The 19,798-nt window shown below is 43.2% G+C and overlaps 1 protein-coding gene across 14 annotated transcripts in view; it reads left to right on the forward strand.

The window, feature by feature from the left end:
• PALS2 (protein associated with LIN7 2, MAGUK p55 family member) overlaps nucleotides 1–16,497 on the forward strand; it is a 127,868-nt gene extending 111,371 nt beyond the window's left edge. For all 14 annotated transcript variants that reach the window (XM_051852829.2, XM_070059665.1, XM_051852828.2 and 11 more), the window contains 3 exons: nucleotides 5,741–5,943; nucleotides 7,894–8,022; nucleotides 11,194–16,497. In XM_051852829.2, coding sequence (XP_051708789.1) covers nucleotides 5,741–5,943; nucleotides 7,894–8,022; nucleotides 11,194–11,370 — 509 coding nt within the window. In that variant the 3' untranslated portion in view covers nucleotides 11,371–16,497. The remainder of the gene's footprint in view (nucleotides 1–5,740; nucleotides 5,944–7,893; nucleotides 8,023–11,193) is intronic.
• The last annotated feature ends 3,301 nt before the right edge of the window (nucleotides 16,498–19,798 follow it).

Consider the following 19,798-nt stretch of genomic DNA (forward strand, 5'->3'; position numbering starts at 1 on the left):
CCCAGAACTCAATCCAGGTCTCCCCCATAGGTGGCAGGGGCCCAAGTACTTGAGCCATCCACCCTGCCTCCCAGAATGTGCATCAGTTGGAAGCAGGGTTGGAAGCATCAGAGTCAGGCACTCTGAAGTGGTGCATCTTCACGGCAACAGACTCCTGCCCCCACGATTGTCTCTGTGAGTTTGAGGTGACATTTTTGTTGCAAATAAAGTATAAATTTGTAAATTTCAGATGTAAAATTATTTAATCAAAGGGATGTAATATTTTAGTTTTGAGCAGATCTTTGAAGATGGAAATCTGAATGTTTACGTAGACAAATGTATATATCAAGAAGAAAAATGTATATATCCATACATCACCTCTCACCTATTTAAATAAGTGTAATGTAGATGTGTTTTATTTAAATCATTTACATTTATATAAGCATCTGTATTGTTTAAAGCCTCAGAATCAACACACAAATATTGGGCAGGCGCCATGGCTCACTTGGCTGATCCTCTGCCTGTGGCGCCGGCACACTGGGTTCTAGTCCCGGTTGGGGCACCAGATTCTGTCCCAGCTACTCCTCTTCCAGTCCAGCTCTCTGCCCAGGAAGGCAGTGGAGGATGGCCCAAGAGCTTGGGCCCTGCACCCACATGGGAGACCAGGAGGAGGCACCTGGCTCCTGGCTTCGGATCAGTGCAGCACACCAGCCATAGCAGCCATTTGGGTGGTGAGCCAACAATAAGGAAGACCTTTCTCTCTGTTTCTCTCTCTCACTAACTCTCCCTGTCAAAAAAAAAAAAAAAAAAAAAAAAAAAAGAAAAGAAAAGAAAAGAAAAAAAGCAAACATTGATTCAGTGTTACAGGTTTGCCGAATTTTTTTGGCAGCATATGGATTTTGTTTTTTAATTTTCAATTGAAAAAGAGTGATTGTTTATAAAGGGTACAGTGTGATATTTCCAGGTATGTAAATGTATACTGTAGAATGATCAAATCAGGGTAATTAATATATCCATTATATTACAAAGTTATTTCTTTATGGTGAAAACAACTAAAATCCTCTTGTACCTGTTTTGAAGTATGCAGCACATTATTAATTACTATTGTTATCTTGCCATGCAGTGGTACACCCAGATTTATTACTATCTGACTTTAACGTGTGCCCATTGACCAGAGTCTCCCCTTTCCATCCCTCTTCCCCCACAGCCTGTGCTAACATCAGTCTCTTCTGTACTCCTTGAGTGTGACCTTTCTAGCTTACACATATAAGCAAGATCATATGGTATATGTCTGTGTGTGGCTTGTTTCAGGTAGGATAAGGGCCCCTAGAATGGTCCAGGTTGTAAATAATAGACTTGCCTGGGTCTTTTTGGGGCTGCATAGATCTCATTATGCATATATGCCACAATTTTTGTCCATTCATCCATTGATGGGCACTGGGTTGTAAGTAATGGTGTAGGGAACAGGGGAGTGTAGACATCTGTTTGGCATTCTGATGTTAATTCCATTTTGGTGGGTTTGCAGGATATTGCCAAATTGTGTACAGTATTGTCAGGTGATGTAAATGGGGAAGTACAAAGGTAGTTCAGAAAAGTTTGTTGAAAACTTGAATTTAAAATACACATTTATTTTGGTTCCAAAGAATTTTTCATAGTACATGGGAAAAAATGTGTACTATGAAAAATCTATATGTGGATTTCAAAATTGCTTTTGTACAAAATTTACTTGTACTTCTTAAGACATTCTCTTTCCATAAACTTTTTGAAGTATCCTCGTTTTTATAGGAAAGGAGGTAAATGCTGGTGCTATATTTTTATTTTTAACAAGCTAATTCTGAACTTGTTTTCTCTTTAACAGTAACATCGTGAGCTTAGTAAATAAACTGTTCCTTTGTTATGTGCTGTCACAAAAATTTGCCTCTAAGAAGTCATATTACTTAGCAGGTCAGCATATAAGCCTGAGGAATCAGCTTATTATTCAATTCTAATTTCTTGGTTCTAGGACTGGAAAGGGGTTTGAATATTGCAATACAGATTTCTGAAAGAGGGGATGTTTAGCAGAGAATGGGATTGCAGTTAAAATACACTTGTAAATTAAAGAACATTTCTCCAAGAAGCAGGATCCCTTCCGTGTGTAGGGAGGCAGTGGTGGAGTTAATCCATGTCATATACGCAGTTAGTGCAAGCAGCACATTCCCACATGCGGTTTCCCTGTGGAGCTTCACCAAAAAGCTGTGCTCTTCTAAAATTAGGTTCCCAGAGGCTGAGCCAAGTCCTAGTATGTATGTATGTGGGGAATTAACATTACCCTGGAAGCTTTATCATAATGACCTTTGCTGTGTAAACTCAGAAACAGAGACCCCACAGTTCAGCTGTGAAAAGCCATCACAGCAGCCTGACTTCATAAATGTTCTCCAGCCTGGCCGCGACATCTGCCATAGCTGAACTGGAAACAGGGAGAAGGAAGTCTTTGTTGCACAGAATGATCTCGTCTTTCACTTAGGCCCTTATTTTTGAGCTTGAGTTTGAAATTCTTTCTGCGCTTATAAAAGTTTCTTGATGTTTTATGCTTATTACAAATAACCAAAATTCTGTCAGCATTTTGTCTGGATTACTTTCTCATTTTAATTTCATGTATTTAGATGATTTGGTTAGATATTCTGCATTTGTAAGTACTTAGAAAAATTAAATTTTTTAAAAAAGATGTATTATTTGAAAGGCACGGAGAGAGATCTTCCATCTGCTTGTTCACTCCCAAAATGGTCACAACCAGGAGCCAGGAACTTTGTCCTGGTCTCCCAAGTACTTGAGCCATCTGCTGCTGCTTTCCCAGGTGCATTAGCAGGGAGCTGGATCAGAAGTGGAGCAGTTGGGATGATTGCCTTGCTGGTGTTAGCTTAACCTGTTGTGGCACAACACCAACTCCCAAGATTCTGTTTTTATATCTGATCCAGGCAAGCCCAACTTAAGTTAAACTTGAAATAATAAACAGAAAACTACTTCTTGGCAGGCATTGTGTCTCGGCTGGTTAAGCCACCACTTGGGACACTGCATCCCATGCAGTTGGTTCAAGTCCTAGCTCCTCTGTTTCCTGCTAGTGTGCCTGGGAAGGTAGCAGATAATGGCCCAAGTATTTGGGCCCTTGCCACTGCTGTAGGCGACCCAGATGGAGTTCTAGACTCTTAGCTTCAGCCTGACCAAGCTCCAACTGTTGTGGCCATTTGGGGAGTGAACCAGTAGAGGGAAGATATCTTGTCTCCCTCCCTCTCAAATAAATCTTTAAAAAAGAAAATGAATTCCCTTCTTCAAAGCTGGTGTTAACAAAGTTGCCAGAGTTACTCTTTCTAGGAGCTGTAGTTACTCTTTCTAGGAGCCCTGTGGTAGATGATAATGTTTCATTCCTACATCAGATCGGTTGTAGAGGGACATTCAAAACTAAAATATCAGACAAAAAGATCCTCCACTTGTAAATTTTGGTTTGGTTTGGGCTATTCACTGTCACTCTTTAAAAGATCATGGCTAGTTCCTCCCCTGAAGGGTGAAGGAAGACAACTGATGTTAGGGAATATTGGTAAAACAGAAAGCTACCAAAAAGGCTTGGTGCTGAGGCAAGATAAAGGATAGTTGTGGATCAAAACTACATTGGAGACAGATGGTATTGCCAATTACAAATAGGTGAACTGAGCTTACCTTTGGAGCACTCGGCAAGTGTGGAGAGAAAGGATGTCATATGAGGACAAAGGGCAGTGTTGCTCAGTTGGAGGAGGTATTGGCTTGCAACATGTCTCACATTAAGAACTTAATTCAGGGCTCTGCTTCTAGGTAAATATATTTTGAGTTTCAAAATGGCTTTTAAAAGCACATATTTTGTATAGAGATGTAATGCTGAGGACCAGTTAAACCATTGCTTGATGACTTTCAAATAAATAAATCTTAAAAGAAAAATAGTCTATAGATAAAAAAAATGACAACCTGACAAAATAACCTCCCAGAGGCAAAATAGGGGCTGTCGTTGGGAATAGCATTGGTAGCTCCTTGGGAGCCCATCTAAGGCAGGGTAGGGGCTGTTGTTCTGGCACCGTGGATTAAGCCACTGCTTGTGTCACCGGCATCCCATATCAGAGTGCCAGTTCAAGTTCTGACTGCTCCAGTTCCTATGAAACTCCCTCCTAATGCACCTGGGAAGGCAGTGGCAGATGACCCAAATACTTAGTCCCCTGCCACCCATGTGGGAGACCCAGATGGAGTCCTGGCTCCTGGCTTCAACCAGGCCCAGTCCCTGCAGTTGGGGACATTTGAGGAGCCAATCAGCACACGGAAGATATCTCTGCCTTTCAAGAAAATATACAATTTTTTGGATAGCCAGCCTCAAAGGGTGGGGAGTGGGGGTGTCCTAGAGTTTCTTAAAAATGTTTACAAAGGGGACCAGCATTGTGATGGAGCAAGTTAAGCCTCTGCCTGCGATGCTGGCATCCATCTGGGTGCTGGTTTGTGTACCAGCTGTTCCATTTCTTTCTTTCTTTTTTGAAATATTTATTTGTTTATTTGAAGGGCAGAGTTATAGAGAGAGGCAGAGGCAGAGAGGGAGAGAGGTCTTCCATCCACTGGCTCACTCCCTGACTGGCCGCAATGGCCAGAGCTGTGTAGATCTGGGGGCAGGAGCCAGGAGCCTCCTCTGGGTCTCCCAGGCGGGTGCAGGGGCCTGATAACTCAGGCCATCTTCCGCCACTTTCCCAGGCCATGGCAGAGAGCCTTATCAGAGATGGAGCAGCTGAGACTTGAAACGGTGCCCATGTGGGATGCTGGCACTGTGGGCGGTAGCCTTACCCACCTTGCCACAGTGTCAGCCCCCTGCTTCATGTCTTAACCAGCTCCCTGCTAGTGTGCCTGGGAAAGCAGCGGAGGATGGCCCAAGTGGCTGGGCCCCTGCCACCCATATGGGACACCTGGATGAAACTGGCTCTTGGCTTCGGCCTGACCTAGCCCAGGCCATTGTTTCCATTTGGGGAGTGAACCAGCAGAAGGAAGATCTCTGTCCCCTTCTCTCTGTAACTCTGCCTTTCAAACAAACAAATCTTTAAAAAAAAAAAATAGTTTATGGGTCCGGCAGCTGTGGCATGCAGTGCCAGCGACCCATGTAGGCGCCAGTTCGAGTCTCGGCTGCTGCACTCCCGATCTGGCTCTCTGCTGTGGCCTGGGAAAGCGGTGGAGGATGGCCTGAGTCTTTGGGCCCCTGCACACGCGTGGGAGACCCAGAGGAGGCTCCTGGCTTCAGATAGGTGCAGCTCCAGCTGTTGTGGCCTTCTGGGAGCAAGGGGTGGGCCAGCAGATGGAAGACCTACTTCCCTCCTTCCAATCCTCCCTGCCTGCCTCCCTCCCTCCCTCCCTCTCTCTCTCTGCCTCTCCTTCTCTCTGTAACTCTGACTTTCAAATAAATAATCTTTAAAAAGAAAAATAAACCATTGCTCGAAATTGAGAGTCAACGAGGGTCATGCTGTCCGTGGTGAAGGCTTCACAGGTCATATGGTCTCTCCACCATTTTTACAAGAAAGAAACCAGAGGCAGCACTTAAGTGAACAAGCTTGGCGGTGGTCTGGTGAGACTTCCACAAGAACAGGAATCAGGTCAGAGCTGCCCACGGGCTGCAGTTTGCCAGCCCTGCCCTAAATGGAAAGATGTTAAGCTACCCCTGTGAATTTTGGTCTTATTTGTCATGCCTCAACAGTCTGTGTGTACAAATTCTCAACATTATTCTGTTTAGTTACTTCAAGAAAACCAAGGGAAGATGAAAAAGATGGCCAGGCATATAAATTTGTGTCGCGGTCTGAGATGGAAGCAGACGTGAAAGCTGGGAAGTACCTGGAGCATGGGGAATATGAAGGAAATCTCTATGGAACCAAGATTGATTCTATTCTCGAGGTTGTCCAAACTGGACGGACTTGTATTTTGGACGTCAACCCACAAGTAAGCTGCATAGGTTCCAAAGCTGTTCTTCACGTGTTGGCTTCTGAGCAGGTTTTGTTCCTGTATCTCTCTGTCAGGGGTCCGGAGTGGTGGTGGGTTAGTTTGTCTAGGTGGGAAAGTGGCTCTTTTCCTGTGTCATCTCTCAGTGCTAGAGAATCTTATCAAGAATCCATAGCGAGTTAGATAACCTCTGGCCTGTTAGCCAGCAGAAACTGTGATTGGATCTGTTGAAGAAATTTGGTGTTTACTTGCTCAATTGTTAGGAAATGTTAAATTTTAAAAAAAGTTAGGCTGCAATATAAAGAATAAGAAACTGAAGGGACCTGCGTTGTGACATGGCGAGCATCCCGTATCAGAACGCCAGTTGAGTCCCGGCTGCTCCACTTCCGATCCAACTCCCTGGGAAAGCAATGGATGACAGCCCAAGTACTCAGGACACTGAACACCATGTGGGAGACCCAGATCGAGTTCCTGACTCCTGGCTTTGGCCTGGCCCAGACCCAGCTATTGCAGCCATTTGGGGAATCAATCAGCAGATGGAAGATATCTCTCCCTCTCTCCCTCTCCCTCTCTCCCTCTCCCTCTCTCCCTCTCCCTCTCTCCCTCTCCCTCTCTCCCTCTCCCTCTCTCCCTCTCCCTCTCTCCCTCTCCCTCTCTCCCTCTCCCTCTCTCCCTCTCCCTCTCCCTCTCTCTCTCTCCCTCTCCCCCCGTCTCTCTCTCCCCGTCTCTCTCTCTCTCTCTCCCCGTCTATGTCTCTCTCTCTCCCCGTCTCTCTCTCTCCCCATCTCTCTCTCTCTCTCCCCGTCTCTCTCTCCCCGTCTCTGTCTCTCTCTTGTTCTGCCTTTCAAACAAATACATTTTTTAAAAAAAATTGAAGTTGCTCCCCCCAACCTGACACACAGACCCCATTCATTTCATTCTCATTCCATAGCCCTCTAACCCACCCTTAGACCTCCACACTCAGTCCTGCTTCCCATCCTTACTCAGAGATAACTGTTACTGCTGTTTTGGTGTGTATCTTTATAGTCATTTTAATGTGCCTTTAATGCAAATATATGTAATTGGCTTTCTGTTTTTATTTTTTTCTTTTTATATAAATGGAAGAATGCTGGGCAGATTCTGTGGCTTTTCCTATTAGCGTTTCTTGAAGCTCTTTCTGTATCTGTTACCATAGAGCTGTTTTGGTTCTTCATCGTTGCTGCATGGTGTTTCACAGTACAGATCTAACCTTCATTTAGCCACTTTCCAGTGAGTCAACACTGAGGTTCGTTCCTACTTTTTCAATAGGAACACAATTCTAAGATTATCAGAGAGTTTAAGCAACCCTTGATGATTTTTATAATGGAGTTTTATATTTTCTTTTGTTTGAGAGGACTGAAACTGACTTCAGAACAAAATGAGTGAATCATTTTAGGAGAATACTGTGTGGAATCAGGACAAAAATCATGTCCTTAATATTAGGAAGATGACATAGAAGTGCAATTGAGCAAATACCAAATTTCTTCAACAGATCCAGTCACACAGTTTTTGCTTATGGGTGCCTGTTCAAGTCCTGGTTGCCCAACTTGTGATCCAGCTCATAGCTAATGCACCTTGGAAGGCAGCAGAGGATGGCCCAAGCGCTTGGGCCACTGCCACCCATGTGGGAGACCCAGATGAAGTTCTAGGCTCCTGGTTTTGGCCTGTCCCAGTCCAGGGTATTGCAGCCATTTAGGGAGTGAACCCGAGGATGGAAGATCTCTTTCTCTCTCTCTCTCTCTCCCCGTCCTTCCCTCCTTTCTCCTCCTCCTCCGCCTCCCTCTCCCTTTCCTTCTTTTTCTCTCTCCCTCTGCCTGCCTTTCAAATAAATCTTAAAAAATGATGGCAGATAGACTTTGACTTACACTAAAGGGTGGCATAATTCATATTCTGGTAACACATAGATCGGTTTATGATCATTCTTCTACCCAGGCACTGAAAGTGTTGCGGACCTCGGAGTTCATGCCCTATGTGGTGTTCATTGCTGCCCCCGAGCTGGAGACTTTACGCGCCATGCACAAGGCCGTGGTGGATGCAGGAATTACCACCAAGCTTTTGACGGTGAGCAGTTCTTTACAGGCCAACAGTGTGATTTTCCTCCTAAAGTTCAGCCTATTCTTTTGCTTAATTCTATTTAAACATACTTATGAAATAAGCTATTGCATAAAGTATTATAGAGTAAAAATTAATTTGCCAGGTGAAGTTAGGGTTTGGAACAGTATTGCTGATACACAAAAATCATTGTTTACTAAGACAAAAGCTTAGTTCTTCATAAAATGAACAAGACAAGTATTAAAGTATACATTAAACAAATCCTCACTTACTAATAAGGACACTGAGCTCCAAGTCCATTAACAGGCATGTCATCGTGTGGTTTGTTAGTGGTGGAGTTAGGTGTTCTGATGTTTTGTCTCTGAGTATGCCTTTTTTCATCTGATGCTGAAAGTCTGGGTTTCTAACAGTATTAATCTGCCTGAAGTTTCACTTAATCTTGGAGATCATATGGATTCTTCATCTCTTTCCATTTGTTTTGGTTTGGTTTGGTTTGAACAAATCTGACTGCTAATGACCATAATAGCTAAGAACTGCATTCAGGTTAAATTGTGACCTATTTGTACAAGTATGATGAAAGATTAGAGAACAGAATTACTTAGGAATCTCAGAGAAGGTATTAATTGAATTGAAGTATTGGAGTTCTTTGGATCTGGTGGTGAGCCCACTTGTCTGTCTATACTTAGGTGTTTTCACCCAAGTCCTCCACGTGTGTACCATTATTATTCTGATGGTTTGTATGTAGCTGGCCTAGACCTTGGAGCCCTGACGTGTTGGCTGCTTTCCCTCTCCTCTTGGTGTCTCATGTCATCTTCATCTTACTACGCACAAATTAGAACATTTTGTTTTCCCAAGAAAATCATATTTTCCCATCCAAGCCCCACCCTCAACGCTGCCTGTTCTACAGCCACCCACTTACTCAAGCTAGACTCAACTCTTCTTGATTAATTTACTTTTCTCCCTTTTTCACATGCAGCCCATCCATTTATCATAATGACTTTATCAGCAACATAAATTTCTGAGTTAGTGCTGTTTCCATCTCCTCTGCTGCCCTCATAATCCAGGCAACCTTCACTCTGACCTGAATCATGGCTGGCTGTCTTCCCACTTCTGCTCCAGTTGTGTCATATGCCTCTCCAGGCCCATAGATTTCTGCCTCGTGTGGGGTCTCCCACCCATCATGGTCTTCTCAAATGTACCAGGGCCCTTTTCCTCCCCTGCATTTCACGGTTCTGTTTCCTCTGCCTGAAATGTTCTTTCTCCTACTATACACATGACGACTTTCTTATTTTCCTTCAGTTCTCAGCTTAAATGTCATTTGCACAGTGTCTTTCCAATCACTCTATCTAAAGTAAAGCTCTTACAATTCTCTGTGCCTGGGTTATTTCTTTTATAAAATTCATTACAGCTTGCAAGTTGTTTGTGCTTAATTTGCCATTTACTTGTCTCCTTCACTAAAGAGGAGGGTCCTTACACCACTGGTTCTGAAACATGGTGGATACTTTAATAGGAATTCCATCATGAAAGGATGTTGTATCTTATCAAATGCTTCCTCTACATCTGAGATAATCAGATGGTTTTTAATTCTTCAATTTGTTAATATGATGTCCCACATTGATTGATTTGCATATGTTGAACTATGCCTGCATACCAGGAGTAAATCCCTCGTAGTCAGTGAGTGATCTTTCTGATGTGTTGTTAGATTCGATTAGCTAGTATTTTGTTGAAGATTTTTGCATCTATGTGCATCAGGAATATTGGTCTGTAGTTCTTTCTTTGTTGTATCTCTTTCTGGTTTTGAAATTAAGGTGATGCTGGACTCATAGGAGGTGTTTGAGAGGATTCCCTCCCTTTAAATTGTTTTGAATAGCTTGAGAAGAATTGGAATTAGTTTTTGTTTTTTTGTTTTTTTTTTTTTTTTTTTTTTGACAGGCAGAGTGGACCATGAGAGAGAGAGACAGAGAGAAAGGTCTTCCTTTGCCATTGGTTCACCCTCCAATGGCCGCTGCGGCCGGCGCACCGCACTGATCTGAAGGCAGGAGCCAGGTACTTATCCTGGTCTCCCATGGGGTGCAGGGCCCAAGGACTTGGGCCATCCTCCACTGCACTCCCTGGCCACAGCAGAGAGCTGGCCTGGAAGAGGGGCAACCGGGACAGAATCTGGTGCCCCAACCAGGACTAGAACCCAGTGTGCCGGCGCCGCAAGGCAGAGGATTAGCCTAGTGAGCCATGGTGCCGGCCCGGAATTAGTTCTTCTTTAAAAGTCTAGAGGAATTCAGCAGTGAAGCCATCTGGTCCTGAGCTTTTCTTTGTTGAGGAGGGTCTTTATTACTGATTCAATCTCTGTCTTGGTTATTGGTCTGTTTGGTTATTGGACTCAATTTTGGTAGATTGTATGTGTCCAGGAATTCCAAAATGCACATTTAAGATGATTGCCTTTCTTGGAGACAAGCAACAAATTGGCTTTGAGCTTTTTAACAGCCATTGCAAGTTGGGTTCCATGATCAACATAGGCCATAAGATGAAAATCTTTCTTAAAAGGATGATACCATTGAACTAGAAAGCAGTCATCTGCAATAATTCTTTTATTACCTTCAGTTCACCCTAAGATTATTGTCAGTAGACTTTTAATTAGGAATCTTACCCTCAAATCAGTGAAACAGAAAATAGAAGATACTTAGAAATGCAAACATGAATGCAAATGAGACTAGGATGTGAACAGGCAGCAATGTCTTTTTTAATATTTATTTATTTGAAAGGCAGAATTACAGGGAGGCAGAGACAGAGGTCTTATGTCCACTGGTTCACTCCCCAGATGGCTGCAATGGCCGGAGCTGCGCTGATCTGAAGCCAGGAGCTTCTTAAGGTCTCCCACGTGGGTGCAGAGGCCCAAGCTTAGGCCATCTTCTTCTGCTTCCCCAGGCCATAGCAGAGAGCTGGATCAGAAGTAGAGCAGCTGGGACTCGAACCAGTGCCCGTGTGGGATGCCAGCGCTGTAGGCAGTAGCTGCTACGCCCCAGCGCCAGCCCCAGCAATGTCTTTTAACATTCTGTGTAGTTTTTGAGGGTTAATATCAGAATTATGATACACACACATCCAACATACTTATTTCTTAAGCACTTTTTGTTGGAATCTGAGCAAGCAAATCTGTATTACAATACGAGCATTTGCTTTTAACAGGACTCTGACTTGAAGAAAACAGTGGATGAAAGTGCCCGGATTCAGAGAGCCTACAACCACTATTTTGATTTGATCATCGTGAATGACAATCTAGACAAAGCCTTTGAGAAGCTACAGACTGCCATAGAGAAACTGAGGATGGAGCCCCAGTGGGTCCCAATCAGCTGGGTTTACTGACAGTTCAGTAAGGTCAACAGTTAAAACTTGAAAAGTGACTGAACAAATAAACCTTCTGCTGAGAAAAACACATGTACAGATAGAAGATACCTGCTAAGCCCAGGCATTTTTATTGTGTAGAATGAAATAACTGTACACTATTCTGAATTTTTATATAAAATGTGGTTGGGAAGGTGTACTAATATATAATTTATCTTAATTTTTCTAACTTTTTATGGATAATCTTTCTATTCATATCACATAAAGAAATGCGTTGAAGCATTTTGTATATGTTTTGATTTAGTACCCTTGCCTTTTTCATCAAAGGAATTTTCAAATCATTCACTCTGACATTGGTCTCACATTTTCACTGTGATAATGAATACTTGAAATAGTTTTGTAAAGCTGTCATTTAGTTCAGTATTTAACCAGTGAAGGGTTCGTTACTCTTCTTAGGAGAAAGTAGTAGTTATTGATCTTCCTTCTTAATTAAATATCCTACAGAAGCAGAATTTTAATGGCAGTGCTACAGCCAGTCTACTACCATCTAAATCTGACATCAGAAGTCTGTCCAGTGCCACATATTTCTGTTATTTCAGCCATGTATGGCTATCCACTCTAATTTATACAGATACCAGTTCTTCCCTTCATTTATGTCATTAGAAAATGAGCAATACCTTGCCCTCTCTTACGAGGTTATTATTTTCATTTGTTGGTAGTTACATGCTGAACACTCACTAATTTAACATGCACATGGTACGCTCTGGGGTTGGAAACAAGGTCACAGAGACTTGAGAGTGCCTTATCCTGTAAAACCTTGCAGCAAAGTGACACTTGAAGAAAGTTTATTTTCACACGCAAATTTAATGGACAGAGGTGAACCTACTAATTTGGACAGGTTTTGATTTTCTTATATGTTGTGTATTAGGTTGTGGTCCGCCAAAGTCTCGTGCCTCCACACATATCTGAGGTATTCCTCTGAGGTTGCAATTGGGGGTTTTCGTGAATGATCAGTATGTGTTTTGAAATGTGATTTGATAATTAGGGTATATATCCTTGTTGTGTTGAAAACCAAATCAGTTCAACAATTTACACGATTTGGAAATAACTGTAAGCTGTTGTATACATACGCACGCACACACATAATATATACACTATATAATATGTATTATATATTATATAGTATATATGAACATTTTTAACATTTCTGTTAGGGAATATACTTTTGGTTTAATGATTAGGAAAAAAATTCTGTAGATGGCTTTATATAATGTACAAATTGTCACATTCACCTCATTTAGTATCTTCCTTTAGCATTTTTGGATGCCATAAATTCAGAAACACATTCAGAGATGCAGCTCATCATTAAACTAAGTTAACTATATTTTCTACTGCTGCTGGCTTCTCACACAATCTTCACTCTTAAAAGCACTAGGTGCTCAGATACTAGCGTTTGGTGACAAGCACCAGGTGCCCAGCGGCTGAGTTTTTCTCCTTCACCAAAGCTGTCACGGGGCATGCCAGTTAGGAGGATTTTAAGGGAAGAGAATATACAAGCCGTACTCACAGGCTGTTTTAGAAACAGCGCTTCATGATACTCAAGTTGCTGTATTGTTGAAATTAGAAATCTGTAGGGTTCTTGTTATTTTTTTAATTCTAGAATTTCATAGCCAAGAACACAAATTCATGTTCCTTGTGCTGAGACAGGAATTTGTTGACAGTTTCTTGTCAACTCTGGAAGCTTTTAAACCATATATATTTCTACCAAATTCTTGGCTTCTCAAAGCAACACGCATCAAAGCACACAGTATGGAGGTGATATCCTATGACTTAATGTTTCAACACACTACAAACATTTCAGTTCTGCACTCTCAGGAAATGTGCGGTATTCCCTGGTGCACCCTGGCACTGCCGCGTGGAGCTTGTTTAAATAGCTTTGGCATAATTGTAGCAGTGCAAGAAGTTGATCCGCAAAATATTTCAACCATGTTGGTGCAGTAGAGATGACTTCTGCCTCATAAATATTTTAGCCTTATCATGTAATATAGAAATGCATATTGTTTAGAAAATAGCCACTTAAAGGAGTTTTTTCTATAAATGGTGTTCATGAATTACTATTTTTTTTAAAGATTTATTTATTTATTTGAAAGAGTTACACAGAGGAGAGGCAGAAACGGGGGGGGGGGGGGGGGTCTTCCATCCAATGGTTCACTCCCCAATTAGCCACAACGGCTGGAGCTGCTGATCTGAAGCCAGGAGCCAGGAGTTTCATCTGGGTCTCCCACATGGGTGCAAGGGCCCAAGCACTTGGGCCATCTTCCACTGCTTTCCCAGGCCATAGCAGAAAGCTGGATTGGAAGTGGAGCAGCCGAGACTCAAACCAGCACCCATGTGGGATGCCAGTACTTCAGGCCAAGGCGTTAACCCGCTGTGCCGCAGCACCAGCCCCCATGATTTACTATTTAATTAGTGGATATTAGAGTCCTAATATAAATGGAAATGATGCAGTTTAGTTCCTTTCAGTCTAGCTGAAAAACATAAATTTAGAAAAGTTCCTTGTATTTCAGTGAAGAGTCACCTGACTTGAAACCCAGGTCCTGCCTGATTCTGAAGGAACCAGCAGTGTTCTGCTGGGGAGAGTAGGCCCAGAGGCCCCAGGGTTCTTCCTAGGGAACGGGAGCATGGCTGTGACCTAGGAAATGCGAAGTCTGGAGAAAGATCTAAGACAATCCGCCTTCCCGAAGAGAACGTGGTCCACAGGGCTGCTGACCCGTGGTGACAGCTAAGGACAGACACAGGTGTGGGTGCTTTAGGGGACATGTTGTGCCAGAGCATGCGTGCATCTGAGGTCCTCGTGGACAGAGGTGCTCGCCTCAGCACCTAGGGCAGGGCTGCTTGCTTACACGTGACTGAAGGTGTACAAGTATTGTTCTCATTTTTAAATGTACAAAATACCTGTAGAAGTGATATCCCTGGATGCGTCATTTGTCTGTAACTAGTGCACTGACATGCCCTTCAAGTAGAATTGTTGCCTTCATTGCAGTCATGCCTTTGTATAGCTGCATTTCTTATTGATATTTGAATAATGTCAGTCAAACACATCAGGACTTCGTTTTGTTCAATCCTGACTACACAACAGGTGAACACAGCTTCCTCAAGTAGGAATTATATCAGAAATTCACTGTGATTACAGCAATAGCATCCTTAAACTCTAGATTTGACTCATGTCAACTTTTTTTTTTTTTTTTTTTTTTTTTTTTTTTTGGACAGGCAGAGTTAGAGAGAAAGGTCTTCCTTCTGTTGGTTCACCCCTCAAATGGCCACTACGGCCAGCACACTGCGCTGATCCGAAGCCAGGAGCCAGGTGCTTCCTCCTGGTCTTTCATGCGGATGCAGGCCCCAAGCACTTGGGCCATCCTCCACTGCATTCCCTGGCCACAGCAGAGAGCTGGCCTGGAAGAGGAGCAACCGGGACAGAATCTGGCTCCCCAACCGGGGCTAGAACCCGGGGTGCTGGCGCCGCAGGTGAAGGATTAGCCAAGTGAGCCGCGGCGATGCCTCAAGTCAATTTTCAAGAGCCTATAAGAAAAGTTTCCTTTGAGCTGGCCAGTTAGTAAAAGAGATGTAGAAAATAACCTACATCACCAGTAGTGGAACTGCAAGACACAGTGGGTTAAGGGTCAGGTCCTAGCCACTTTGACCATAATGTCCCAGTGACAGTTAAAAACAATCCTTGTTTTAAAAGAACCAGGAAAATGCTACTTATTCTTAGTTATAGTAACAAATGTCATTGATCTGGTGATTGGAGTTAATTTTTAAGATGGATAGCCGTATCCACTTAAGTGTAATTATTTTGAGTCAGCAAACACTGATAAGTCTTGAAAACGTGTCAAAATATAATCAACTTATATTTTGTTTTTATGATTTCTGAAATAGTGCTCCATTATTCCATTAATCACAGGCTAGAGAGCCAATGATTTTTGTAGGAATAAACCTTTATACTAAATATGGCAGTCCTGAGGTTTTATGTATATAAAAAGCATTCTTTTAAATGTTTGAGTCACTACATGTGACATATATATATATATAGCTCTGTGTATAATATGTAAAATTCTCCCAAAATACATAAAACTAAATGTGCTCATAACAGGTATTTTAAATTTTTAATTATGCCCAAATCCCTAGACATTCTGAAGCAGTGTTGTTAGATGGCTTTAAAAAGTCCTAGGTTCCACCTTGAAGCTGATGCTGATCTCCTTTCTGAAAAGTATCCAAGGAGTTAAACTCGGAAAATCCTCACTCAGTATTGTAACTTAATCTCCTTACAAAAAAGGATCATGTTCTAGATGGAAGCCTGTTGGGAAATACTTACTTAAAACTTGGAAAGAATTTGTGATGCAGGCTTAGAGACCACAATACCTGCCCTCCTCTTGCTATAAGGAGTTTGCTGTGAGAATTCATGTGGTAACATATGTAATATATTTAGAATTATTGGGAAAATTGTAATATATCAAATAATGGGATAACTGTATATAGTACAGGTAAATATTCACAAATCTTAATACATTCAATTAATTCAGCATCACATCAGTTTTTATATAAGTATATGTGATATACTTGAGAAAGATGACAATTCTATAATTTTGTAAGGTTAATTTTAAGTTGTATCTTTATTCTAGCTTTTTTTCAAAATTGTGTTCATTTTAAAAATATTTCTCATAATTAGTCATGTTACCTTCTGTGTTCCTGGAATGGTTTTTGAAAAGTGCAAAGAAGCAAATATAAGTCCTTTATATATACACTGAAAAGTGAAAGAGTGACGATAGCTCGTGTCTAAGGTAAGAAGCATGTTTTGCACCACTTCGGCAATATCCTGCAGTACTTTCTTAAAGACACTTTGTCATGATGAAAGTAAAATGGTAAACTTCTGCCGGCTAAGATCCTAATTCTGACTTCTGACCATGTGATTTTTTGATAAAAGTTTATATTTCCCTTTACCTTTAATATTCCACTTAATAGGGCTCAGTTAATCTTTGTCTTCACCTTAAATATAAGAAGTAATTTGTTACTGTGATGTGATAAATGCTAAACTGGAAAATCCTTATGAAGCTACTTTATCTGTTCATTAAATGTGTGTGTTTATATGGAGGTTGTTTATCTTTTAGTTCTTTTGCATCTTCCTGAGGTAGCTCTTTGTGAGGTAATGCAGTGCGAATGGGGAGTACCACTCCAGGACCCTGATGCAGTTAGTAGCCTGGAGGAGGGTCTGTCCTGTGCTTAGCGGCCCAGTCAGGGAGACCCTGGTTTCTCAGAATCCCACTTTGAAGTCGGGACCCTTAGCAAATCTGTGTTTAACAGACTGAACTTTGCCCGGCGTTACGCCTATGCTTGAAATTCACCACTGCAGCCCTATTATTTATCCCGTAGTATTGTTTAACAGGCATCTGTTCCTTCATAGGAAGAAACATTCACCGTGAAGTCCAGCGAACCTCAAAATCCATTTTAGTTATTACTTATTTATTCGAGAGAGGGAGACAAAGAGCTCCTATCTGCTGGTTCACTCCCCAAATGCCCACAACAGCCAGGGCAGGATGGAGCTGAACTCAGTCCAGGTCTCCCCCCAGGGCGGCAAGGGCCCGACTACTTGAGCCATCATTTTGTGCCTTCCAGAGTGCGCATTAATGGGAAGCTGGAGTCAGGAACTGGAGCCCCAGGGATCTAACCCAGGTACTTCTACAGTGTGGACCAAACAGTGGCCCACACTTTATCCTGACCACTTCTCAGTCACCGGCCAATAGTGCAGCGGTGTGATGCATCTGAATTGTCTCCACATGGAAAGTTGGTCAAAGGAGAATTTTTTCCTCCGCTAGCTTTTACTCTTTTCTAACAGCACAAACTGAGCATATCTAAATTTAAGAGAAATGCTGCTTTAGCAAGAGGTAGAGTATCAAATGATTCACTGCTTGTACAATGGCTTCTCTCCTCCTCCCCTCACCATGAAAATCCCCGGAAGTAGTACAGAAGTGGAAAGGTCTGCCGGCGCCACGGCTCACTAGGCTAATCCTCCGCCTTGCGGCGCCAGCACACCGGGTTCTAGTCCCGGTCGGGGCGCCGGATTCTGTCCTGGTTGCCCCTCTTCCAGGCCAGCTCTCTGCTGTGGCCGGGGAGTGCAGTGGAGGATGGCCCAAGTCCTTGGGCCCTGCACCCCATGGGAGACCAGGAGAAGCACCTGGCTCCTGCCTTCGGATCAGCGCGGTGCGCCAGCCATGGCGACCATTGGAGGGTGAACCAATGGCAAAAGGAAGCCCTATCTCTCTGTCTCTCTCTCTCACTGTCCACTCTGCCTGTCAAAAAAAAAAAAAAAAAAAGTGGAAAGGTCTGATTTGATACCTTGGCAATAGTTGCCTCTACTGCACTTCAGCCACTAGCAAGCCAGGGATGGCAACATATAAATAGGATAGGCCGCACCTAAGTATTGACTTTCTTCAGCTCACTCAAGGTGGCTTGGGCACTTGAAGGAAGCCTAATGAACTGACGTAAGGAGATAAAAAGCTTAGCATTAAAACTCATTAGCCACAAATGACCAACCTGAAGCCAGAGTCCTTTCTCGCTAGTGTACAGTTTCCCATCTTAGAGGGGAGAGGGTGGGCCATGGTATCTGCGGCATTGCAGACCTCAAGCTGGTTCCGGTAAACGCGGTCCCCAAGAGGAAAGTCTTGGTGTCCAGGAAGAACCATGCTGGATGCACAGCTCCTCCGCACCTCTACTTGAAACACAAGCAGACGCTGCTTTCCAACTGGGAATCAACCACTGGCCGACTCCTGTTCCTGAGGTATCGCTGCCTTTTTTTTTTTTTTTTTTAAGCTGTGTGTTGGACTCTGTTGGTGGAATGAGCAGCAGGGAAAAGCAACAAGTGCTGTTTACTACCCTGCGCTCTGGGAGCACCTGGCCAGGCTGAGGCTCCAACCTGAAAATCCTGCTGTGGGAGCTCCTGGTTCTTCCTTTTCCCCCCACTTCATTTCCCTGTATTTTTCCCTTTCAACACAAACGCATGCTCTTTTTAACCTCTAGTCTTTGAAGTGATTGTAGAAAAGAATTTTTTTTTTCCTAACGGAGGGAAAATACTTGTCAGCAATCTAAGAAGAAAGCTGATGAAGCCACTTAAGTTTCTGGTGGAAAGGTTTAAAAATAAAAATTAATTGCCACTGCTTTCCAAGTAATTCTGTCACTAGTTCCTGTATAAAAGAAATGTCACTGCTGTTCTTGTATAAATAGAATTTTCCTGCAGTACAATTAGTATTGACTTTTCACACATAAATCTCTTCACATATTTCCATATGCTGTCCAAAAAAACTAAAACGTTCCATCTGTGAGATTATATATTCCTGGTAAAATATTTTTGTATCGATAAGGAAATAAATATTTACTACTGGGAAAAATATACTGCTTCATTTACAGGTAGAACTTCAAGGTTTAGAGAGATTTTACAGAGGACATCAGATTAGATTTGGTAATTTCTATTAAGTGCTAATTAATACTTTGTAAAAAGTCCCTAATGTCACTCAGCTTTCACCACCTAAATACAACTGTCACTTGCCTCTCTTTCTGCAAGGAAACACTAGCCATTGTTTCCTCTGTTCCAGCCCAAGGGATTCAGTGGCCTCAAAGCTGGCAGTTCTCAAGGGAAGAATTTAGAAAGCAAGACCCGTGTGCCTGGATGACACGGGACACCATGCGTGTTCCCAGACATGGGGACAGCCGTGTGGGTGGGCAGGACGGTGCACAGAGCCTCAGTGGAGCACAGGTCAGCCCTGAGCCTGCAGGGACGGGGAGGGGGCCGTGGCTGTGGGTGGCAGCAGGAAGCCTCTCTGCAGAAGGGGTCCTTGGCAGCTTTTTCCCAAGCAAGCTTCCAGGGGGCCATGCCTCCCGCTTGGCTTGCTGGCCCACTGTGTTTCTATCACAGCAATCACACACCCAGAAGCTTGGGAGAAAGTGTAGCACGTGGTACCAGGCCAAAACCGCGGTGTCGGCCAAGGCCTGCCTTGTCTTGAGGGCTAGAGGAGAACTCACCAACTGCTCCTCTCCTGGCACTGGCCCCTCTGTCTTCATCCTCTCCTGCATTTTGTTTGCCCAAGTCTCTCCCCTCACTGGCCCTTCTGTCTTCTTCAAGGGACCACCCAGATAATCCAGGGTAATCTGCCCGTCCAAGGTCCATGACCTTAAAACATGGGCAAAGGCCCTTTCTGCCTTAGAGGGCCACTGTCGTGGTTCCCAGGACTAGGTCGTGGCCACCCCTGAGGGGCTATAAATGGCCCAAGCACTACCTAATGTCAGTGGTCCTGTCTGCACCGGGTATGAAAGAGAGGGGTGCTACTCTGGGGATGTCCTTTTTTTACTGTTTCCAGGTGACCTGAGCTACTGCAACTTTTCAAACCTAACTGTGGAAACA

This window comes from Oryctolagus cuniculus, chromosome 16 (genome assembly GCF_964237555.1).
Source record: "Oryctolagus cuniculus chromosome 16, mOryCun1.1, whole genome shotgun sequence".
NCBI classification, from domain to species: domain Eukaryota; kingdom Metazoa; phylum Chordata; class Mammalia; order Lagomorpha; family Leporidae; genus Oryctolagus; species Oryctolagus cuniculus.